This window comes from Aotus nancymaae, unplaced genomic scaffold (assembly GCF_030222135.1).
Source record: "Aotus nancymaae isolate 86718 unplaced genomic scaffold, 86718_ANA_hifiasm-v0.15.2.pri h1tg000089l, whole genome shotgun sequence".
NCBI lineage: Eukaryota > Metazoa > Chordata > Mammalia > Primates > Aotidae > Aotus > Aotus nancymaae.
In genome coordinates this window covers 14738711-14754096 of record NW_026988504.1, presented here as the reverse complement: position 1 = coordinate 14754096, position 15386 = coordinate 14738711, and the positions used below count along the sequence as shown (strand labels likewise).

At 47.8% G+C, this 15386-nt stretch overlaps 1 protein-coding gene across 4 annotated transcripts in view; it reads right to left on the bottom strand.

Moving 5' to 3' along the window:
• The window catches only part of RGS9 (regulator of G protein signaling 9), a 117698-nt gene that overhangs the window by 55101 nt on the left and 47211 nt on the right, over positions 1-15386 (bottom strand). For all 4 annotated transcript variants that reach the window (XM_064369474.1, XM_064369473.1, XM_064369471.1 and 1 more), the window contains 6 exons: positions 14792-14842; positions 12658-12764; positions 12404-12455; positions 12081-12139; positions 10283-10359; positions 5063-5144 (listed from right to left, as the gene is read on the bottom strand). In XM_064369474.1, the coding sequence (XP_064225544.1) occupies positions 5063-5144; positions 10283-10359; positions 12081-12139; positions 12404-12455; positions 12658-12764; positions 14792-14842 (428 nt within the window). The remainder of the gene's footprint in view (positions 1-5062; positions 5145-10282; positions 10360-12080; positions 12140-12403; positions 12456-12657; positions 12765-14791; positions 14843-15386) is intronic.

Here is a 15386-nt window from a genome sequence, read left to right as displayed (position 1 = left end):
TCTCTCATTTCATTCTCTTCTGAAAAGTATCCGACTCTTCTGATGCATGGAACAGAAAGCAAGTAATAAGTAAAACACTAACTCATTTTCTAAACAAAATAAAACAAGGAAAAGAAATAGAGATGAAGCTGGGCACACGCCTCACGCCTGGAATCCCAGCACTTCGGGAGGCTGAGGTGGGGAGATCATGAGGAGAGGAGTTCGAGACCAGTCTGGCCACCATGGTGAAACCCTGTCTCTACTAAAGATACAAAAAAATTAGCCAGGCATGGTGGCAGATGCCTGTAATCCCAGCTACTCGGGAGGTTGAGGCAGGAGAATCACTTGAACCCAGGAGGTGGAGGTTGCAGTGAGCCGAGATGATGCCATTGCACTCCAGCCTGGTGACAGGGCAAGACGTTATCTCAAAAAAAAAAAAAAAATAGAGATGAGGAGAAACGGGGAGACAAATTTACTATGCAGCATCAGGAAAGTTAGCTCCCAGAGGATCTTGGCTTGAATGTCACTCTCCAAATCCTGTGTCCTGTGTTCCCTGACCCCCCAACCTGATGAAGGGCCCTGCCTCCTACCCGCTGCCATGGCATTCTGTGGTTGCTCATTCATTGGTTTAATCATTTGAGTCTTTATCTCTCCACCAGACTGCAGTAAACTCCTTGAGGTCATGAACAATGCCTGCCTTGGCTCATAATCCAAATATCCCCATTGCACAGTAAGTGCCTGGCATAGAGCAGATATTCACAAAATATATATATATATTTTTTTTTTTTTTGGACCAGAGCACATGGAGCATTCCACCCTGGATTTATAATATAACATTCTATGTCAGGCTAGGCACAGTGGCTCACGCCTGTAATCCTAGCACTTTAGGAGGCTGAGGCGGGTGGATCATTTGAGATCAGGATTTCAAGACCAGCTTGGACAACATGACTCTACTAAAAATACAAAAATTAGCCAGGCATGGTGGCAGGTGCCTGTAATTCCAGCTACTCAGGAGGCAGAGGCAGGAGAATCGCTTGAACCTGGGAGGCGGAGGTTGCAGTGAACTGAGACCATGCCACTGCACTCCAGAGCGAGACTCTGTCTCAAAAAAAAAAAAAAAAAAAAAAAAAAATCCACATTGTATGTCAGACCATTTTCCTAGGTCAATGAATGGCCTTTGAAAATACTATTTGAATAGCTTCACAATGTTCCATCACGTTAATATACCTCAATTTATTTTGCCATTTTCCACTGTCAGACATTTAGCCCAACCCCAATGAGAAATGGAGGGCAGATATCTCCTTCTCTGGCAGGTGTCTGCATATTCAGTTGAAACAAGGGTCATTTAGCTTGATATGCAGATAAGGGATCACTTGATTTAGCATATATCAAGTGTATGCTATACACTTGACTATATCCTTGGGAGACTATATCCTTGGCAGGCACGAAGTCACAGATGGCCCAGCAAAGATGCAGGGAGGGCCTCCACAGGACTGTCTAAGGGAGCACTTTCTCCCTTTGTTCATTTACAAAACTCACTGCTGTTTGCATGGTGCTCAGATCTGTACTTAGTTCCATTTGCATAAAAAATGAGTGAGGAACATCGTTTTCCTTCATTACAGGATGCTGAATCACAGGTGGCATTTGGGCTCCGGATGGGAATTCAGGGCAGAGCCCTCAACTACCACCACCCATGTGGGGTCCTGGCCTTTGCCAGTGAGGATCTCCCTAATACAGCATCTATCAGACATTCCTCCCCGCCTTTCTAAATCAATCACCCTCTCGCTGTGCCCCTTCTGCATTTAGGTCTTATCTCTGGGAGAGTGCCACTCACCTGTGCTCCAGCAATTTGGATTTTGAGCTCCTTGAGCTGAGAGAGGGACCACAGGTAGGGGCTCCTTACACAGAAGCAGTGTATCAAGTTTTGCCATCAGACAGATGTGGCTTCCTCTCCCAGAACTGGGCAGGCTACTGAACCTCTATGAGCCTCAATTTCTCCATCTGAATAATGGGGATGGTGATATTCCCTACGTCATAGCATCAGGCGTAAATGAGCTCCTCTGTGTCTAGAGCTTGACACAGGCATAGAGAAACGCTCAATGACTCTTGGCTGTTAGTTATTTCACACCCAGCACCTAACCCCTTCCCTGGGACAAAGGCAAGGCTCAGTGAAGGTTTCATGGATCAATGAACACACAAATGAACAAGTGCATGAGTCGGTTCAGTAGCTGCGGGCTGCGTCTCACTCTACAATCGTTGGTTACAGCCTGACACAGAGTAGCCATGACACTCCACGGTGCCAAGTGCTTGGTTTGCCTTGGCTGGCTTTTTTCCCATTGAACTGATGGTTTGTTTGGGTCTGCTGGAGACAGTCTGGCAGTCTGTGAGTTCCGGAGCTTCCTGAGCCTGTCAGATTGCTCAGTTCCTAGACTGAGATGCTCTTCAAACAGGTTACCTTCCACCCACCCAGGCCAACAAGAGACAGGGAGCATTTTAAGAAAATCGCAGAGAGTGGGGCCACTGCACTCCTGCCTCATCTTTGACTACTGATCTGGTTTTCACTTAGGGAGCAGCCATGAGAGAGGCTAGATGTGGGGAGCAGTTTCATGTCCTGGAAGTTCTAGCACCACTCCGAGTCCCTCAAATCCTCATGCCGAACTTGGGCTCCCAGTGCTGTCAGAGGGACCAGGAACGTGTGGACCCAGGTATTCGGCTTCTGAGAGCAGCAGTGACCCAGGCGACATTCTAATGACCCAGGAGGAAAGCAAAGGGCTGAACCGCGCTAAGACATTGCCATGAGAAGCAGAAGCGCACAAGGCTAAGCCGGGGCAGGGTGGGGTGGGGTGGGAGGCTCCACAGTCAGTGGCACGTGGGTTCAGACCCTCTGGCACTTACTAGCTGTGTAACTTTGGAGAAATTAGCAACATCCTTGAGCTTTTACTTGCTTATCAGTAAAATTAGAATAATAACAATGCCTTCCATACAGGGCTGCAAAGGTTCAACAAGAATGCAGAAGACGGCCAGCTGGGCGAGGTGGCTCACAATCCCAGCACTTTAGGAGGCCAAAGTGAGCGGGTCACAATGTCAGGAGATTGAGACCATCCTGGCTAACATGGTAAAACCCCGTCTCTACTAAATGTACAAAAAATTAGCTACTTGGGATGCTGAGGCAGGAGAATCGCTTGAACTAGGGAGGCAAAGGTTGCAGTGAACCGAGATCATGCCCCTGCACTCCAGCCTGGTGACAGAGTAAGACTCCATTTCAAAAAAAAAAAAAAATGCAGAAGGCTTAGCATAGCACCCAGTGTGCACACTGGGAGTTCTCAGTTCATGTCTGCTGTGATGGTGATGGTGACAATGACAACAATGACGATGGCAATAAGGGTGGTGGAGAAAGTGGGGAAAGAGAGAGGTGGTAGAGGTCAGGGAGATAAGGAAGATGAGGGAGTGGGAGATGGGATGATGGTTATGGTGGTGGAGATGGGGGAGGGGGAGGTGATGGTCATAGAGACACGTTGTCATATTTACGTGATTCTGCACCATGCTGTGAAGAGCCACTCAGCCATTTGCCTGGTTGGGGCTGAGAGCTTACTCCAGGAGAACTAAGGAGAACCTAGATGATCAATTTTCATTTTATAGACCTTCAAGTTGCAGGGACAGAGGGGAGGAGAGGGACCCTGGGCAGATGGCATGCATATCCAGTCTATGTCACTTTTCAAGGAATGCAGTCACCTCGGCATTCCCACAGTGAGGAGTCTCTGCATATAGTATAGCAGTATAGAAGCCATTCTTCACCTTGAAAGAAGCAGGGTTCCCTTGCACATGGGACCACTGGGCACCAAGGCATCTTGCCAAATGTGGCACATCCGCCACATCTCCTTATCCTCACCATGGAGTGCTTCTTCTGGAACACACAAGCAATGTGCGGCTCCTTCTTATACAAAGAGCTTGCTTCTACACTACCAACTGGGAGGCGTGCTTGTCTCTGGGACCCTGTGCTCTGTCACCCAGCCCCCCGGAGACCTGTGTCAGGCATCTGTAAACTGGTTTCCCTAGAGGAGAAACCCTGAAGCAAAGAAAAAAAATCAAACAAGCTACTTGGGGATCAACCTCAGAACCTTCACAACACAGCATCTAAACCCATGCCCCTACAGGGTGGAACACCTTAGGAGAATCTGTTTTGAGTATATAAAGAAACTAAGCAAAACAGCCAAAATCAGATGGGATTGAAGTTCAAAAATCCATAAGCTATGACACCAAGTCTCACTTGGTTCTCTTTCTGGTTCTGAGAATTTCTGATACCTGGCAGGCAAGAAAGCGAAAGGAAAAGGAGGAAGAACATTTCTTTCTGACTCTTCAGTTTCCAGAATCTGGTTTACATCCTCTACCTCCCATGACCCATAGGCAGCACAGGGGGCTGAGACAGGAGGAAACCGAGATAGCAGAGTTAATCCCAGGATGTGGTGCCCACTTCTCTGTGCTGGGGGACGAGGCTACCGTTTCCCAGTGACGAGCCAGGACAAGTTAAACCAACTCTGTACAGCTTGTCTCTCTGGGCTACTGAAAGTCTCAGAGCCAGAGATTCAGTGTATTCCAAGCAAGGAGAAGCTCAACACAGACGCATTCCTTCTCCTCCTCCCATCTCAGCTGCTGGAACTGGATCTCGGAGAGGGAGCCAGAGACACAAAGGAGAACGCCGGCCATGTAGTTTCCTTTCTCACGGCACTCTACATTTCTATGTTGGAGCCTACGTTGGGGCCTGTGTTCTAATTTTCTCTGTATATTCCTTTCCCAAGGTATGGTATCCTGGCAAAGAAAAGTCCCAGCCCTCACAAAAGACAAAGTCATTCAGGTTCCTTCCTACCTAACACCAACAGATGGGCCCTGAGCAGACCCCGTCCAGACAGAGAACTTCCTTTTCTGGCCAAGAGGCACTTGGATGCTAACCCAACACTGAGCAGCTCCTTCTGCTGCTCCAATTCTCACCCTAGAGAAAGGGGAGTTGGCAGCAGGCATGGAGAGTGCAGGATGGAGGAGGGAGGCACAGGAAGAGACAGAGCAAACCAGGCAGGAGGGTACTCACAGGGCATCGGTGCACCAGCCAGTATGCCTTCTCCTGGCAGTCCAGGGCATATCTATCTGCTTTGTTCCTCTCCTTTCCAGCCCTGAAAAGTCAAAAGCCATGTTTAAGGGCAGTAAGACTTTGTAGCTTTTGATTAGTGATGCCCCCCATTCCTGATGACCTACACCTCTCCCCTAGCCTGCCCAAGTAATTCACTTATACCATAATAATAAGGAACACAGCAAGCACTGACATCACACTTACGTACTAGTACTATTCTAACCACTTTGACACGTATTAACTCTTTTGATCTCACTTAATCCTCAGTGGCCTTTTCTCACTTCAAAGTTCAGGGCACTGAAACAAAGAGGGGGTAAATGCCCCATCAACCCACCAGGGTCACACTGGCAGCGACTGGAAGAAGTGGGACTTGCACTTGGGAGTCGGGTCTGGGGTCCAGCTCCCCTGGACAGCACAGTGCTGCCTGAGATCATGCTGCCACCACTAGCCCTAAATGAAACCAACTCCACCAACTTCACCACTGGAGCTCAGCATGCATGGGTGACCTTCCAGGCTGACATTTGACCTCCTGGCTTCTTAACTTTTCCCTGTTTGGGCAAACAACACAGTCAATGTCTGGACAGGCACCTGTGGGATGGTGACGAAGATGCTGATCTGGAGAGTCCTCTCTCCTTCCTACCTGTGTCTGCAAAGCGTTTGTGCTAAGTCAGGGCTTTTCCTGAGCACACCTCATTGCTATAAAAGGTTATTCATGGCCCAATGCAGTGGCTCATGCCTGTAATCCCAGCACTTTAGGAGGCTGAGGTGGGCAGATCACTTGAGGTGAGGAGTTCAAGACCAGCCTGACCAGCATGGTAAAACCCCATCTCTACTAAAAATACAAAAATTTGCCAGGCGTGGTAGCACACGCCTGTAATTCCAGCTACTCAGGAGGCTGAGGCAGGAGAATCGCTTGAACCCAGGAGGCAGACGTTGCAGTGAGTTGAGATCACGCCATTGCACTCCAGCCTGTGCAACAAGAGCGAAACTCCATCTCAAAAAAAAAAAAAGGCTGTTGATTTTCCTTTTTATCTCTCAGTCTCTCCCTTTCCGACTCCAGATGGGAAATGATGCAGGGCCTTCTTCCTCCAGGGGCAAAGTAACACTAATCATCATCCCATGGGCTCCTTCTGTACCATTGCCACGGCGACCAGCTCTCACACTTGTTAATGCTTGTTTTCCCAGGCAACGTGGGATGACGCACACGCCCTCTGTGAGACAGAGTCGGTGGATTCATCTCCCCGTTAATGTACTGTGAAAAACATCATAACACCCAGGAAGCCAGATGGTGAACAGTGCCATTCCATTTGGGCATTCCGTCAGCCTCCTCTGGAAATTAAATATAAATGCTGTTGTTCCAACTTCCCCCTGACAGCCTAACTGGATTTTCGACCAGGTTTACTAGCCCCTGACCCCAGGAGCATGGGCCACAACTGGGCTGAGGCATTGCAGAGTTTCCACAATGCTGGAGAGTCTTGCAAATAGAGTCACTCTCTGATTTACCCCACGGGTCCTTTCCGGCTTTGCTCTTCTGCTTTTCTGAGACAGATGTTATTAGAGGAGAGTCGTGATAAATGGAATGCAAGAGAGTTAGTGAACTAGCAATTACTTTAGTTTGTCATATTGTGATTTGTTTTTCAGTAACAGCATTTGCTTATTCATTCGCTCATTCATTCATTCGTTCATTCATGTATTCATTGATCTTCCACTATTTTCCAAGCACTGGGAGTCTACTGGTGAACCAAACGACATATTCCCTGATCTGGAGTAGCTTTTGGACTAAACATCACACACACAGTCAAAGAATCAAACAGACATAGTTCCCACCTTTGAGTAGCCTTTGGACTAAATATCATATACACAAAGAATCAAAACAGAATTGCAAATTGTGTTATGTGCCATAAGGAAACATTCAGGGTACCATCACGTAGAATCAGGAATGGCCTCTGTGGTGATTTTGTATGTCTACAATTCTTTGTCACTCTTTCCATTGAAAGATGTGGGTCTATGTCTCCTCCCCTTGAAGCCAGGTGGGATTTTGTGATGGTTTCTACCAACATGGGATGTCAGGCATGGCCACAAATGGTGGGACAGCTGCCACCTTCCTTACTGGAATATGTGGTCTTGAAGTCCCCAAACACCTGTGAGCAATCTCACAACCCTCCCTGAGGCCGCCATGCTGTGAGGAAGCTCAAGCTAGACCACACAGAGAGGCTACAAGAAGAGAGCAAGAAATGGCAGCCCCCAGTTGCTCCAGGCCACCATCTCTAGTCGTCTGACAGCAACCACTCAAGAGACTCTGAATCAGAACTGCTCAGCCAAGACCTTCCGAAATCCCTAACCTATAGAAGTCAGGACATATAATAAAATAACTGCTGCTGTTTTGAGCCACTAAGTTTAGGATGATCTGAATGCAGTAACAGCTAATCAGAAAAAGCCTCTTTGAGGAAGTGACATTGCAAGTGAGAGTTCTCCTCAACAGCTAGAGAAGATGGCGTGAGGCAATCTTACTTGTGTTTCAAACATGGGGGGTGAAATGGGAGGAGAGAGGCCAGTTGGGAGGATGTTGCCATGGTTCAGGTGATGGCGAGGTTGGCTCAACCAGTGTAGAAGCAGCAGAGGTACTGATATGGGTGATACTGGAGGAAGAGGTTTGGAGAGTGAGGAAAAAACATTCAAATATGGACAAGGTAAGTTTGAGGTTTGACAGCAACATGAGCTCTTGAGTAGGTAGCTGGATGCTGAGTCTGGAACTTGGAAGAGGGGACTTAGCAAAACAAAATGACTACTTCATGGGCCAACCTACATGGACAACCTCATTTTGTGCTGAGACTCTAAATCTGAAATCAGAGGCAGCCTTTAAGCCATAAAATTAGTGGGAAAAAGCCATCTCAAATGGAGCAAGCTTTTTAGTAATCGCCCATTCCAGGGCATCTGGAAGTGAATGGAAGAGGGGAATGTCCCAGGATCTTGGCAGCACAGAGCTGTATCCCGACTGAGGCTAAGGCCTGGGTGGTGGACCTGCAGAGGTCACTGAAAATAGCTCCGAGCTGCAAGAGCACATAGAGGGCCCTGGAAAACAGATGTCAGGGTTCATGGTCCTGTGGGTTGCTGGGATCGTCCTGCTCAGACCAGACAGGAGGAGGAGGGGATAGAGGGGCTGAGGGAGATGGGCACATCTTACCCTTCTCTGTGTCCCTGGAGCCCAGCCCCGTGCTGGAACCCATCAGAAACTCAAAACTGGTGCAACCAATGGAATTAAGTCATATCAGCCCAAGCTCTACCATTATCTCACCAAGCAACCTCAGCTAAGTAGTTTTCAACTCCCTAAGCCTCAGTTTCACCACTTGTAGAAATGAATGGTGACAATAATTATTATTATAAGTATTTTCCCACACAAACAAAGTGAGACAGCACCCAAAAACTCACCAAATGATGCCTTATGAACAAATGCAAGTGATTAAAGATAACCCACGTTGTTTCGCCTCAAATGTGCCCAGGTAGAAACACGTTTGTGGCTAATGAGCAGAGGCAGCTCTCTCACAGATGTTCTACCTGATTCTAAACCCTAAGAACATATTTTCCCCCATGGAGGGCAATAAAGCTGTTCCGCCAGAAGAAACTATTTTTCCCAGACCAGCTCTCCTGTGAACAGTGTTCATCACTACTCCAATACCTAGGCTGCTGGATGAGAATCAGGTCTTCCCCAACCAGCCCAGCAAGTTTAGACCTTCCTGGATCTGGGTCTGTCACAGTGAATGAGGCTGGACTGGGGAGATCATCTGTTTTGATAATCACTGGTACGGGTCACCAGATGTTCCCAGCTCTCCTTCTCAGGTACCCCGTAGGATTCTATGTCCCCACCCACCACCCTTCGAAGTTGACCTGCTTTGCCTTGTGACTCATGAGCACAATGACAGGGTTGCTCTGATTGATACACACAGGAAATCCCTGTCCCTGCTAAGCAACGACAAAGCCCAGATGGTGCTGCTCTTTCCGCATGGGTCCTGGAGGAAGGGAAAGCACGTCAGGGCCCCAGCTGCCCCACAGTGGATGAGGAGCACCAGCAAGAAATGGACCTTGTGGTTTCCAGCCCCTGAGAGTTGAGGCCTGTTTGTTATGATAGCCTAACCTTGTCCTGACAGACACCCTCTCCCCACCACTCATTTTCCCCAACATCTGCATCCAGCTGTCATTAAGGCAGAGCCCTGGAGGGGACTTCCAGTTCCAGTTCTGATATTGCAGCAGGCAAATGCAAGTGAGTGGTGTGTGGTTCTAACATGAGAATCTGATCACTATGCATCCTCCCTGCTTAAACATCATTCTCTGGCTCCTCGTGGCCCTCAGCACAAAGCCCTCTCACGATCCGCTCTTGCTAACTTCTCTAGTTCACATCTTTCTAACTTCTGCCAGTTTCACACTCTGCACTCTCAGCTGCAGCTGCAAGGAACTGCCTGCAGCAGACACACTCCTGCCTCCAGGCTCTGGTTCTGTCTGCGGAGAGCCCCTCCCTCCCACCACACTGCTCCTCTTCCTCTGCAACTGCCATCCTTCATCTGGACCCCTCCTAGGCAGCCCCCAAGTTCAATGCCGTTTCTACGACTCCTTCTGCAGACTCCAGTCAGACGGCCTCATCTCACAGCAGCACCATGGTCTATCCTTTCATCTGCCTGGCCTGTGAGGCTGTATCTTTTTATTCCCTCTGCCCAGTCCAGTGTTAGGCACATAAATGCTCAAAAACAAGTTTATTTTAATAAAAGGAAAGAGGCCAGGTGCAGTGTAACCCATGTAATTACAGGCCTGTAATCCCAGCACTTTGGAGGCTGAGGTGGGCCGATCACCAGGTCAGGAGTTCGAGACCAGCCTGGCCAACATGGTGAAATCCCATTCCTACTAAAAATACAAAAAAAAAAAAAAAAAAAAAAAAAAATTAGCCAGGTGTGGTGGCAGGTGTCTGTAATCCCAGCTACTCAGGAGGCAAGGCAGGAGAATCACTTGAACCCGGGAGGCAGAGGTTGCAAAGAGCTGAGATCACGCCACTGTATTCCAGCCTGGGCAACAGAGCAAGACTCTGCCTCAAAAAAATAAAAATTAAAATTAAAAAATAAAATAAAAGGAAACAAAGAAGGAAGAGAGGGAGGAAAGCCACCGCGAGGACAAGCGTGGCCTCCCTTCACTCACCTGTACTGCTCTTTGGCCTGCATAATGACAAAGTCCCACTTGTAGTTCATTTTTTGGTTCAAGAAATTGTAATTTTCCTAGAGAAGAAAAACAAAATGAGAAGAGTAAGCCCCAAGATATATGTCATGTGCTGGAGAGCAACAAACTCTAAGTCACCAAGGGCACGCCCCTGGCTCATGGCAACCGCAGACCCAGCCCAGTGGTGCCTGAGCTGGCTTCACCACAGTGTTCGCTCATGGAACAGCACCGAATTCTCAAAAAGCTGTTACAACGAGCCTCACTTTTATTGGTTTTCTTCACTTTTGTAAAAATAAATGTATTCCAAATCTGATTAGGAAGTGAGGATGGAAGATGGAAAGAACTTGAAAGTCATTTTTCTTTTCTGAGACAGGGTCTCGCTCTGTTGCCCAGGCTGGAGTGCAGTGGTACAATCATAGCTCACTGCAGCCTTAAACTCCTGGGTTCAAGCCATTCTCCTGCCTCAGTAGCTAGGACCACCTGTGCATGCCACCACACCTGGCTAACTTTTTAATCTTTCATAGAGATAGGGTCTCATTATGTTGCCAGGCTGGTCTTGAACTCCTGGCCTCAAGTGATCCTCCCACCTTGGCTTCCCAAAATGCTGGGATCACAGGCACTCAACCTGGAAACTCAATATTTAATAACGGAGCATCGCAAATGTACAAAAATAAGCCCTAAAATTGATGTGATGCTGGCATCTCTGAAAACATGTTTGTATGAAAACGTGCCCTAGCATGGTGGCTCATGCCTGTAATCCCAACATCTCAAGAGGCTGAGGTGGGTGGATCACTTGAGCCCAGGAATTTGAGACTAGCCTGAGCCCCCTGTCTCTACAAAAAAAAATACAAAAATTAGCTAGGTATGGTAGTGTGTGTGCCTGTAGTCCCAGCTACGTGGGAGGTTGAGGCTTGACTCCAGAAGTCAGAAGTTGCGGTGAGCAAAGACTGCACTCCAGCCTGGGTGATGGAGCAAGATGTTGTCTCAAAACAAAACAAAACAAAAGAATAAAAACACAGCAAGATTGTCACCCTGTACCCAGACATGATAGCCTTTTGAGGGCTAGTATGTTTCTTTGGGAAACTGGACTCACCCAGCCTAAAACAAAAGTCTATACAGTACTATTATTTTCCCATCATAAACTGAAGTTTGGGCCAGACACTATGGCTCAAGCCTGTAATCCCAACACTTTGAGAGGCAGAGGCGGGCGGATCACTTGAGGTCAGGTGTTCAAGACTAGCCTGGCCAACATGGTGAAACCTCATCTCTATTAAAAATACAAAAATTAGCCAGGTGTGGTGGTGCACGCCTGTAATCCCAGCTTCTCAGGAGGTTGAGGCAGGAGAATCACTTGAACCTGAGAGGAGGAGGTTGTAGTGAGCCAAGATTGTGCCACTACACTTCAGCCTGGGTGACATAGCAAGATCCTATCTCAAAAAAAAAAAAAAAAAAAAAAATCAAGTTCAGATTTGTTAACCAAGAGTTGTCCATTAGAGTGCATATTAATTATGTCACATTGTTTTGGGATGGCAAAGGAAGCAGGGAGCCACCCAGCAGCCACTGAGCCAAGGCTTAAATTATGGCAGGAGAAACTGAAGTTAGACATAGGGAAAAATTTACTTCAGCAAGCTGCTTCTAGTTAGTAAATGGATGGCTAGCTGGATAGAAGGACAGTAGATGAGGGCGCATATGAATGTAGTGATGTGGGAAAGAGGAAAATACAGCCCAAAACTATATTCCACTCAATTATAATAACTTCTACTTAAAAGCACCTCCATACCTTTTCATATTCTTCCAAAATCCCTTTCTTCTTGATATTTCGCTTGGCCAGATAGATGGCTGGAAACGAAAGCAGTGACATTTTCCATCATCATCATCTTTCGAAACCCCATCTGCAGCCTTGCTAAGCCTGAGGCTGCTGTGCTCAGAGAGGGGGATAAAATGCTCAGCACACCCAGTCCCTTGCCCCTGGGGACATGCCCAGTGCAGATGGGAACCAACATAAGGTCATGATGACAGCAAGACAAATGTCACCAAAATGCAGCAAGTAAATAAGCAGCATGTTAAGCATTAAAAAGGCATAGTTGGGGCTGGAGTATTTACCATAGTCAGTATCTTCAGCTGGCCACTGCTGGGTGGGCCAGAAATACGGTGTCTGCAAAAGAAACCAGGGAAACCACACTTTAAAACTGGACTGTGGCTCGATGGACCCCAACCCTGTGACTAAAGAGATTGAACCACCTTAGCCCTCTCCACCGTTTCTGAAGTCCTGATCTGTGAAACTATGAAGCTGACCAATTATCTTTTCAAATTAGATCAACCCCATATGAACACCCATGGTCAAGTCCAAGACTCACCTGAAATCGGTAGAGGCTGCCATCAGGCTTGAGAACGAGATTCTTGGGGTCTTGCAGGGGGTAAATGTAGCCATATCTGACAATAAAGTTGCCCAGGTTCTGTGCCTCTGGGGAGAAGCAGTTCAGACATGGATGTTAAGAGCAGAGCTAAGACAGCCGGGGCCGGCTCTCTGACTCCCCAGGTTCCCAGGCAGAATTCCGAGGAGTCCGAAAATTCTAAATTTGAGCCTGGCCTTCCATGACATTGTGAAGGTACTTTTGTGAGGATAGGAGGATGGGACCTATTCCACTTGATGGGACCTATTCCACTTTAGATGATGGAATGAAGGCTCCTTTTGTACTCTTACCCCGGGCCCTGCAAACCTTAGGGGCTGGCCTAAGAACAACGCAAAAAAAAAAAAAGTGAAAAACTGGAATGAAAAACAGCAGGAAAAGCTGGCAAGGAGGCCAGGAGAGAATGTGCATCCGTGCACCCATCCCACTCACCCACTCCCCTCAAGGATTCAGATTTATCTCAGGGCCAAGGCAAGCCAACTTCCACCAACAAGCACAGAGCTGCTGCACAACCCCACAGAAGCTCTCAGCCCCCTCCTCAGCCTGGGCCCTCTGGCCTCACAAGCAGAAGGTACACCTTGTAGGCACAGGGGAATAGCATCTCAGAAGAAAGACAAGTTGCCCTGGAATGAAGCACCCCATCACAGAGGCCATCGTGCAAAGGCCAATGGTCACATTTTCCAGTAATCTCAGCCTGCTTTCCAAAGCTCATTGCTGGCCCTCATTGGTACTCCAAACTCCAGGACAGGTACCCCCTCCTAACAGCACTGCATCTCATAAGCAGTGAGAACACTGGTCCGAACTTGGCTGTGGACAAGCATCTGCTAGGTTGCATGCTAAAAGAAGGAGCTCTCAGATCCTATCCCCAGAAATGACAGCTCAGTAAGTGTGGATGGGAACTAGGAAACCCGGATGTTAGCAGAAACCACAGGTGGTCTGCTGCAGCAGGTGATGGTTAAGGAAGGCCTAGAGAACTCTACAGGCCCTTTGGGTCTAGGAAAGGTCACAGGACTGGGAAGAAAATGTCTCTGTTGGACCAACAGACACTTTGTCACTCAAAGAATGAGCGAGGAGCACCATGTTTATTGTCGGCTTCTCTCCCAAGCTCAGCTCTGCCTGCATCCCAGGTCCAGATCCTTCCTCTCCTTTCCGCTTCACTTTAATTCCCACCCCCTTCCCGTTTGTTTGGAAGCACAGTCTTGTTTATCAATTATATCAATTAAAGGACAAACTTCCTTGGTTCTTTCTCCAAACCGACGAAAGCAGGTATCTTTCCAACCTCTAGAGGGACTCCACCCTCCATCCCTGCAGGACCCTCCTGCCCAAGGACTCAACCCATATCCCCATCCCATAGTTCAGCCTTCAAGGTTTGGGAAGACTGCCTCCCCAGCCCTCTCTCTCCAGGCCTCACTCCTTCCGTCACAGACCAAGTCCTAAAGTTGTTTGCCTTATGGTACCAACAGCCTATTTTCCAGTGTGAAGTCCATTCTCCAGTTTCTTTCTGCTCCAATCAATCTTTTAAATTGTTGCCAGGCACCCTCGTTGAAATAGGAGTATCATACACATTGCCATGCTCAAAAATGGCCTGCGGCTTCCTATTGCCTATCTTCCAGATCTCCAGGGGCACTTCCACCCCTCTGCCACCCTCCACAGCCATCTGAAGCAGTGACTCTCAATCTCCGTTGTCATTCCTCCACTTCCCACCCATTCCATTTTTACACCATTGTTCTCGCTAGTCTCCTCTTTTAGGAAGACCTCAGAGCTCCTCTTCACCGACTCACAAGCATCACCTCTTTCAGGACCAGCTGTACACAGCACCCCCTCTAGGAAGTCTTTCTTGACTGAGTCCGCCTCACTTAGCCCTGTTATTTATGTTCTAAATATTTTGTATAAAATAATTCCTTTGTCCGCAAATTATCCTGCCTTTGCTTTTGATTCTGGCAGTTTTACACACGAAGGTCACGCCTCTCCAACTAAAATGTAAATTTCTCAGAAACACAGACTGAGTCTCTATTTAGTTTCTCCCGTGGTGCTGTACACACAGCTGTCTTGGATAACTGAGCGTCGGATGAGCTCTCACCCAGATTGGAGATCCACAGCCGCTGGACGATCCATTGCAGAACATCACTTCCTGCAAAACAGAGACATTTGCGGTTATTGTCATAGCCTCCTGACATCCCCACTTCTCCACACTGTTGCCTGACTGGTCTCCTTCCTGTTCAGCTGTGATTTCATTCCTCTTCACTCAAAACCTTTGGAAACCCCCACCTCATCATGTGCAGTCCAAACTCTGCAGCCTGTAATTCAAACCCATCCAGGATCTGACTCCAGCAGATCTGCAACTTAACTCCCCACCACCACAGACACACACACACACACACACACACACATTCTTCATCTTTATGTCTCTTGTTGTATTGATCTTTTACCTGACAATAATTTGTGCATGGACTGATGGACTGTTATTCACTAACTAGATAGTAAATAGACTAGACCAAGCGAGGACTCATGGGAGTAAAACAGAGCCAGGGATGGGAAGAGGAGAGGCTGAGGGCCGGGGCTAGCTATCCCACTTCCCAAGTTCCTAGGCAGAACTCCGAGGAGTCCAAAAATTCTAAACTTGAACCTGGCCTTCCATGACGCTGTGAAGGTACTTTTGTCAGGGTAGGAGGATG